The sequence below is a fragment of the Belonocnema kinseyi genome, chromosome 6, assembly GCF_010883055.1.
Source record: "Belonocnema kinseyi isolate 2016_QV_RU_SX_M_011 chromosome 6, B_treatae_v1, whole genome shotgun sequence".
Lineage (NCBI taxonomy): Eukaryota > Metazoa > Arthropoda > Insecta > Hymenoptera > Cynipidae > Belonocnema > Belonocnema kinseyi.
Genome location: NC_046662.1, coordinates 54,435,881 through 54,445,558, shown reverse-complemented (window position 1 = coordinate 54,445,558; position 9,678 = coordinate 54,435,881). Strand labels below are relative to the sequence as shown.

The 9,678-nt window shown below is 25.2% G+C and overlaps 1 protein-coding gene across 1 annotated transcript in view; it reads left to right on the top strand.

Moving 5' to 3' along the window:
• Nucleotides 1–7,709: 7,709 nt before the first annotated feature.
• Nucleotides 7,710–9,678, top strand: part of LOC117174050 — a 14,175-nt gene continuing 12,206 nt past the window's right edge. Inside the window, exon 1 of the mRNA XM_033362700.1 lies at nt 7,710–7,804. Coding sequence (XP_033218591.1) covers nt 7,765–7,804 — 40 coding nt within the window. The 5' untranslated portion in view covers nt 7,710–7,764. The remainder of the gene's footprint in view (nt 7,805–9,678) is intronic.

Genomic DNA, 9,678 nt, shown 5'->3' with positions numbered 1-9,678 from the left:
TGTGACAACTTCCCAGCAGAATTTGGCATTATTTTCGCGTAAGCCGACCGAGTTTTTGCGCCGATTCATAACCATGGATGAAACCTGGATCCAGTACTACACCTGGTCCCCAGCGACTATTACTTGTTCCCTAACATGAAGAGATGGCTCACCGGTAAGCGTTTTTACTCAAATGAGGAGCTCATAGCTGAAACTGAGGCGTATTTTGGAGACCTTCCGATCGAGTACTTTTCGGACGGTATCAAAAAGTTAGAAAATCGTTGGACTCGCTGTATCGACCTAAAAGGAGAGTATGTTGAAAAATAATACCGAATTTGGCCGAAAAAACGTCTCCGTGTTTCATTTTTCAGGGACTTATCAGACTGCCTGGTAGATATATGGATGAGAGGTTTTCAACGATACCTTCAGATTTTTTCTGTGAAAATTTGTTCGTTCAAATCTATCTGTATAGCTAAATTCAGGGTCGTAAAGTATCGCTCTCTTCTCGCTCGACCAATCCGCAGTCAGCTACCCGATTGGCGCGTCCCTTACTACTGGGTCCCGATGTATCCCTATGTATTTTGTTGCGCTCAATTCAAATCTGCCCTCATAATCTGTCCGGCAGGTCTAGGCTTAGACCTAAAAAAAGAAAAAAAAAGTTTTTGGATTTTGGTATGAGACACGTGTACCCTATGTATTTTGATGCGCTGAATTCAAATCCACCCTGATAATTTCTCCAGAAGGTCTAGGTGTAGCCTGTTAGATTCATACTTTTAAATAAAAATACCTTTTAATCAGGTATCTTTTAATTATTACGCATGCCTAACCAAAATATATTTTCTACTTGAGGTAGATAATTGTATAAGAAATTAATAATGGTCTGATTTACAATGACTTTTTTAGCTTTAAAAAATCGACATCTTTTGCAGGTATCATGGAAAATAATATTTTAGAAAAAAAGTGTTTAGGCAAGTTATAATTCTATTCAAATACCTAAATTATCCATTTAAAAAAAACAAAAGTAATACCTATAAAATGTTGTCATGCTCAATCGACAAAAAATAAAGTAGTTGAACTTTTATTTAAAAAAAAATTCATAATGAACAAATTATTTCAAACTATATAAATAAATTGTCTTCAAAAAAGGGTGAATTAGTCGGCAAATACGTGAATTTTCAACTGAATAAGATAAATGTCAAACCAATCAAAGAATAATTAAATTTTCACTTGAAAAATTTATATTTAACAAAATAGAACGGGCATTCAACATAATCTTCAAATTTTCAAACCAAAATATGAATTTTTCACTAGCAAACGACACATTTTCAACAAAATAGTTAAATTTAAAAAAATGTGAATGAATGTTCAACGTTTACAAACCATTTCTTGAAAAATAAAGTCCTGACTTGATTAAATCAAACGTTCGGTAATGGATCTTGAATATTTTTTCGTTTCATTATACAATTAAACGTTAAATTTTCTTACTGTTGACCTTGAGTAATAATATTTTAATATTAAAATAAAATAATGTAATACATTTTTATAACAAATACGTCCAAAAAATGCAGCAAATGGAATCTTCTAGAAAATTCGAACATACTCTCTCAATTTCAATTAGTTAAAATTTTTACTACTTTTAATCAGTGGCTCAATTCTAGCTATAAAAGAGTTATGTTTTACTAATGTAACAGTAAAAATTACTAATTTTTCAGTAAAAACTACTGATGAATAGCTAGAATTTTAAGGAAATGAAAAAATTGTGTTGAACATATTAAAGTTGACGAAATTTTCTCTCTATTATAAAAAAACTTCTCTAAATCATATACTACTTACAACTTTTGCAAATCCTAGGATATTTCAAATATAAATTTTCTGAAAAATCTGTAATAAAATGTTGGAAATGAACCGAGTCTTACTTTCAAAAATATTTATTAGTGCGCACATAGTGTGCAAAATTTTTTAGTAATTAGAACTTTAAAAAATGAAAATAATAATTTCTTTTATAATAATATTTAATTACTGAAATCAATTAAATGCCCAAAAAATAAAATATTCGAAATAAGAAGTTCTTCAATTTAAAAAATTAAAGATAATTTAAAATTCCAGAATTACGAAATTCTAGATGAATTAAACACCCTAAAGCTTGTTATTATAGTTCATATAATACCGAATGAAAACTTGTTTGATTACAGAAAATTCCAGAAGTGCAATTGTAGACCAATGAAAATTTTCAAAGAAAAAATTTGTTTTTATTTTATGATTATTCTTCATTCTATTATTCATTTATTCCATTTAAAAGTTGTTCAATGATGAAACCTTTTGTTTTCTATTTCACTTTCTGCAAGGTGATTCAGATTTGTAGAGACCAGAAATTTTCGTGAATAAACACATTCATTTAAAACACAACCTATTTTTAGAAAACGAAGATGACATTACATCTTTTGGTATATAGTTTTAGGTTTCGTTATTTCTAATTATTTCAATATACTTGATAAATGTTATTAAAATAATGAATATACAAATGCATTGAATAATATATATTTACATAATATTATTTACATGGTAACATAATAATTATAATGACCAGCGAATAGTATTTATGACTTAGAGAAGAGAAAATTTAATTTCTTTGAATGAAAAATACAATTGTTTAATCTTCTACACAACCAAAACAGTATAATAATAATCTCAAAAGAATAGAGTTGCTTCTCTTAAAAAATAAAAACAAGTATTTTAAAGATTTTTCTCAATCTAGCGTTTTCTATAATTTGAAAATTATATTATTTTTTACTCAATAAATGAATTTTCAACAAAAAACATTTATTTTTAGCCAATGAGTTGCATTTTAAACTAAAATAAAGAATCAACAAAAGAAATTAGTATTCTACTAAAATGATTAATTTTAAACAAGGAACATTTATTTTTAAACAAGCAGTTAACTTATTAAATAAAAAATAAATTTTTTTTTAAATGACAATAAAATGTATATTTTTGAAGAGTTCGAATAAATTTTTTTATTTTTAGGAATAATTTGAGTCAGTTTAAATTGAAATACTTTCTTGAAAATTAATCATTGTGGTCAAGGGTTTATCATTCAAATTTTAAATTCATCTCTTTGCTTGAAAATGTAACTTTATTGTTGAAAATTATATTTTGATCACAATTATGTCGTTTTTAATTAAAATAAAACTTCAGATTAGAGAATATCTCCTTTGCATTTTTTTGGCAATACAATCCTTTTTGGCTAAAAATACACCTTGTTAAAAATTAATTATTTTTCTGTCTGTGGATTTACCTACTTTCTTAAAAATTAATTTTCTCGATTTTTTGTTGGTGTTGAAAAATTAATTTTAAGAAAATATTTAAAAAGATTTCAAAACATTTTACAATATTAAAAAAATTTTTTTTAATCTTATGGAATAATTTATCAAAAAAATTCTAAATGTAAAATTGTTTTGAAAAATTGGAAAGAAAAAATAGGTTTCTGAAGATTTTGAAAAAATTGGCAAACTTTTGGAGAATTTTGAAGGGATTCCAGAGATTTGACATTTTTCATGATTCCTAGGAAAACATAAAATTTCCTTTTTAATTAACTTTATGAAAATATTTAAAAAGATACTTAAACATTATGTAAATTCTAAAAAAAAACATCGGAAGGATTTCGAGATAAATTTTTATTTTTGAAAGATTATTAAAGAAATATAGGTTTCTAAAGATTTCGGAAAAATTCGGGATATTTTTGAGAACTTCGAAGGGATGCAAGATATTTTACATTTTTTCAAGATCCTTCGAAAAATATAAACAAAACCTTTTTCTTTAATTAATTATATGAGAATATTAAAAAAGCGACTAACAATAAAAATTTTCCTCGAAATCCTTTAGATATTTTTTTATGACTATAAATTCATAAAAGAAATCTAAAAGGTTTCAGGGCAAATTTTCAGTTTTGAAAGATTTAGAAAGAACTGTAGGTTCGTGAATATTTGGAAAAAATTCTTAAATATTTGAGAACTCTGAAGAGATGCAAGCGATTTGAGATTTTTCCGAGGTTTCTAGAAAATTATAAAACCTTTCTTTTTTATTAATTTGGTGAGGATATTTAAAAAGATACCAAACCATTATTTAAATTTTTTTGAAAAATCTAAAGGATTAGGAGGACAATTCTTTTTTTAAAAGATTTTTGAAAGAAATGAAGAAATATTGGAATTGGTTTGAAAGATTTTTTAAATTTTTACACAAATTCTAAAAATATTTGAAACTTGGAAATATTCGTAAAATTGCTGAAAAGAAATCCAAAAGGTTTTGATGTTATTTTTTGACAGTTTCAACAAATCTTGTTGTCCTACTTAGAAACAGTAGCTTGTAAATAAGGTCATATTTTTGTAGGTGAGCTGACCTGGTTTACATAGTTCGTGTACATTTGTTTTGAAAACCACTCAATTTTTTGTAATTTTATAAAAATTCAAGTTCAAAAAGATTTTCTTGACGAAAATATTTAATTTCAAATAGTTTAAAGAAAGACTGTTTTTAATAAATACTATATTTATTTTAAAAACTGAATATTATTTTCAAGGATTTTCATATAAGTTGAAAAATGACCGATAATTTTTAATTTCAGAACAGTATAATTTCGCAAGGTTTATCATATTTTCGAATTTGAAAATTTCCCATCATAGAAAATTCGCGACATTAAATTGCCGATTCAAAAAAATTTTTGAATTATGAAATTCCAGAATCTGAAAAATTAACAAGTTGTTTAATTACGAAATAGAAAATAATAAATAAAAAATGCACTTATTTAACGAAATTATAATTTTATCATGTTGGATTTTACATTTAATTATTAATTCATTCCATTAAGAAAAAACTTCAATGCGGAAATCATTCGTTCCCTATTTTCTTACTGCAGGGTGACATTTTCGCGAATAAATACTACGTTTTAGAAAAGAAAATTTTATTTTTAGAAAACAAAGTTGATTCATCAATAATTGAAATAATAATAATTATTATCATAATAATATATATTAATAATATGTTAAGTTAATAATTAAAAATGGTTTAATTATTTAAATGATTTTGTAGGGCGATTTTAGGTCTGCCAGGAAATAATTAAATACGTCTTGGGGAAAAGAATATTTTATTTATTTTGATGAAAAATAAGAATTGGAATTTTTTTACCAAATCTAGAACCGATAATTATGAGGAAAAGGAGAAAGGTTGTTCTGGAAAAGTTAAAACACAAATTTTTTGACGCATTTCACTGTTTTGCATTTATTAATCATTTTTAAAATCATATTATTTCAACTAAAGATTAAAAAAATATCTCTTACTGGTTCAAAAATTATGATAAATATTTTCAAAGTAATTATAAGAGATATAAATTATTTAGCAAATATAAGATTATAATATAAGGAATTGGAAATTCCAAACCAAATTTTTGCATAATTGGACATTTTATTTAAATTTGATGAAATATGTTTTCTTTTAAGCCCTTAATAGAATATTTAAGTTTTCAGTTAAGGAAAGGAATTCTTAATAACAAATTTTTTATTACCTAAAAGAATGAATTTTTAACTAAAAAAAAATTAATTTTTCCCAATAGTAGAATTTTCTCACAAAAGATGAGTTTTTAACCCTGAAGGTAAATTCTTCACTAAAAAGACAAATAGTTAGCAAAGTGTATTCATTTTTGTCCAAGAAGGGTCATCTTGAAATACAAAATATCCATTCAGAACAAAAATTGAGTGGTAAAAATTTTAGTTAAAAATTAATTTTTATTTTTAAAGAAGCGAATTTGTAATAATATAAAAAAGCTTTCAACTAAATTTTTGAAACTTAAGATGAATTTTTAACTTTAAAAATTTATATTTTCTTGAAATAATTAATTTGCTTAATTAAAAATTTAAATATCTCAATACAAATTTTTTTTAAGTTGATTTTCTTGGTTTAAATATAATATTTTGGTTAAAAATTCAAATAATTCTACAACATTTTTTTCTGTTGCCAAATATTTCATGAAAAATGTAAAGTTGTAAGCTAAAATACGAACTTTTTTCAGAAAAGTTTAATGTGCCACAAGAATTATAAAATTTGGAACCAAAAAAAAACTCTCAAATAAAAATATAATACAAAACTTTCTAACAAAAAATAGATAGATTGACTTATTTGGTTCTATTAATTCACTTTTCACACATTATTTCAAATTAAACGAATAGCATGAAACGGATCATTTATTTCATTCAAAGAAAATAACAGTGTGATTTCAAAACCAAAGTTAAAGAAAATATTTCTTTATTTAAGACATAATTTTTCTCTGGCTTTAGATGAAAAAGTCCTTATAAGTTAATTAAATTCTCAACTAAAGAGATGAATTTTTAGCCAAAAGGACCAAATTTAAACTAGGAAGCTTAATTTTCTACCAAAAAAACTGGCTTATAAACGAAAAGATGAATTCTTATCAAAAAATGGAAGAGTTACTTTTTTATTTAAAAAATTGAATTGTTGAAAGAATGGTTGACTTTTTAACGTGAAATATAAATTTTTTCATTTAAATTTCCAGATCAAATAATTAATTTTCCGACAAGAAGGTCAGTTTTCAGTATAAAAATCTGTTAAATTATGGGCTTAAAATAATTAATTTTTCAAAAAAAAAATTTCTTTTGGAGTAAGATACTTTAATTTTTATCCATTGTTATGAACTTCCAACCTAAATAATAAATGTCTAAACAATGAATCTTTGACAAAATAGTTAAGTTTTTAATTAAAAGTGTAAATTTTTAACTAAAAAAAAATAATTTTCTGCAAAAAAAAAACGAATTTCCACAAACAAAAACATGAATTTTCAACAAAATAGTTCAATTATGAACCAAAAAGATGAATTTTCAATTAAAATCATAAATCTTGAAAAAAAAATGTTAACAAAGTATTGAAATTTCCAACGAAAAGCAAGTGTTTTATACAATAACAGAAAACATTAACAAATTTAAAAAAAATTTAATTCCGAACACGAGAAGCGAATTTCCTAATGAAATGATGTTGGAAACAATTCAATCAAGAATTTTTTTCCAACAAAATAGTCAAAGTATTAAAAAACAGCGATTCGTTTTCCAGAAGAGAAAGGTAATAGTTCTACTTATAAGTTAAAAATCCTAGTTTTCAATTACAAAAAAACAATTTTTAACAAATTAGTTTAGTTTTCAAACCAAAAAATTAATTCTCAACTAAAATGAATCTTAAAAAGAAGCAAATGTTTTTAATGTACTTATTGTTTTTATTGTGTTTTCAAGAATTCTTTTCAGTTTTTTACCAGCCCGTATATTTTTTAAATTATTAAGCGACTTTTAAATTTTTCACAGTTTGAACAATTTGAAAAATTTGAACAATCAAATTGAATTTTCAACTAATAGAGATTTTTTTCGTCCATAAAAAATGTGCTCATTTAGACAAAATTATTGATTCCCAGCCTAAAAATATAAAAGAGTTTCGAAAACAATCGACTTAAAAGACTCGTTGAATTTTTAATTATAGTTAAAAAGCACGTTCTTCGGAATGAGCTCAAGGTCTAGTAAATAGAACCGTGATAAGGAAGAATGCGTTTCCTATGCGTGTTGCATTTCAGCGGTTAGCCCACCTCGAATGGAGACAAGGTAACTTCTTCAAAAATGTCAGTATATAAGTGGCCGGAACTCTGTATCTAGAATTCAGCACAAGAAAAAAGTAAAAATTTTATTTCCACTCAAAGTCGCAGTCCCCGATTTTTTTACTATATTTTTAACTACGTTCAAGATGAAGCTCTATATTTTTGTTTTTGTGGCAGTTGTTTCCGGTGAGTAGAAGTGAAGAAAATAACTTAATTTAAACAATTTATTTTCGGGATTATCTGCAAATTTCAATAGGCAATTTTAAAAAATTTTCAAAAATGCTTATCAAAAATTCGAAGAGTTTACAGTTAAAATATAAAAAATTGAACAAATTGAACCATTTTGTTCTTAGATAAAAATTAATGTTTTTGGTTGATAATTCAACTCCATGGTTGAAAGTTTAATTAATTGATCAAATGTTCATTTTCCTGGTTCAAGATTCAGCATTTCAGTTAAAAATTAATTTCTTTAGATAAAATTAAACTATTTTTTTGAAAATTGGTTGTTTTTTAAAATTAAAAACTAATTTTGTTAATTGATTTTATAAAAATCTAACTATTTTGTTGAAAAATATATACATCATTTCGTCTAAATATTATTTTTGAACTAAAATTGTAGCTATTCCATTTCTAGGTCAAAACTTTAATTTTTAGTTTGAAAGTTATTATTTTTTTAATAGATTTTTTTTACTAAAAATTTGATTTTCATAACTTGGATAGAAAATTTATCTTTCATAAAATTCGATCAAAAGCTAATTCCTTTGGTTAAAAATTGATCTATTTTTCTAAATAATGTTTTTTCTTTTAATTTAAATTTTTAATTATAAATCTGCTTGTGTCCCAGCCTTTTTGTCTTATTTTGCGTCGTTGGGTACAAAATTTGAATATTGTGGTTTCAAATTTCAGACAAGTCCAATACTTTCTTAATCATAAATCATGAGAATGTAATAAATTATAACAAACTTTTATTTTCTTTTTGGAGAAGAGTTTTTATTCATCAATTTGTTTTCGTACCTTTTGTCGTTTTTCCACAGTTTTATTTTTTTTTATTTTTAATGTCATTTTTCGTTATGAAAACCAAAACTACGCATGGTGGCAAAAATTAATAAGACATTTTTAGTTCTTTTTCGGATAAATCATTTTTGTTAGAACATTTTTTGCGTAACCTGTATCTTTTTCCAACAATTTATTGATTTTCAGTATTTTTTACGATAAAAACAAAAACCACGCGTCCAACTAGAATTGATTACTGACAAATTTGTAGATTTTTTCAGATTCAGAATTTTACCTTTTTTTTTATTGTTTTTCGTATCTTTCATAGTTCAATCCAAAAATGGAATTTTTCATTATTTTTTGGGTAACAGAAAGTTTAATTTTCTATTTTTAAAGAAGATACCAAAAGTTGTTATAATCATCTTATAGGGCTTTCAAAAGCTATCACTATAATAATTTATTTTTATCGAAAAAAGTCATAAGAATTAATTATTTTACTTTCTAGTTATTACAAATAGCCTTACATAAAATTTTTGAATCTAAAAACTGGTTTAAAATAACTAATTAGAAAACTAGTCCTTTCTTTTAGGACCTAACAATTCAGGTCGTCTCAAAACGTGGAGATCCGTCAAAAAATTGTTGTTTTAAATTTCGAACAATTCTAAAACTTTTTTAATCGTAAATGAGCGGCTGATAGTAAAAACGGGACGTATCAAGTTTGTGAGTAAAAATGGAACATACATTTTTCGGAGTAAAAAGGGAACAAGCGAGTCTTCAGGGAAAAACAGAAAAAAATTTCTCTCGAGCAAAAATGCAAACAAACTAATTCTCCGAATACAAACGGGACAAATGAGCGCACGACTGCAGAGAGGAGTTAGAAGCACGAATGGTTGGTGGGGATACACGCCAGTGATACCAGATCTGAACGAGATGCGGTCCAATACTATGGCAGGGCTATGTCCGTGTGAAAACTCGAAGATGCACGATTGCCGGTCGGAGCACTTCGTCGATTCTATTTATATATCTATCTGCTAACAGCTAACTGCTTTGAAATAAATTCAGGAGGT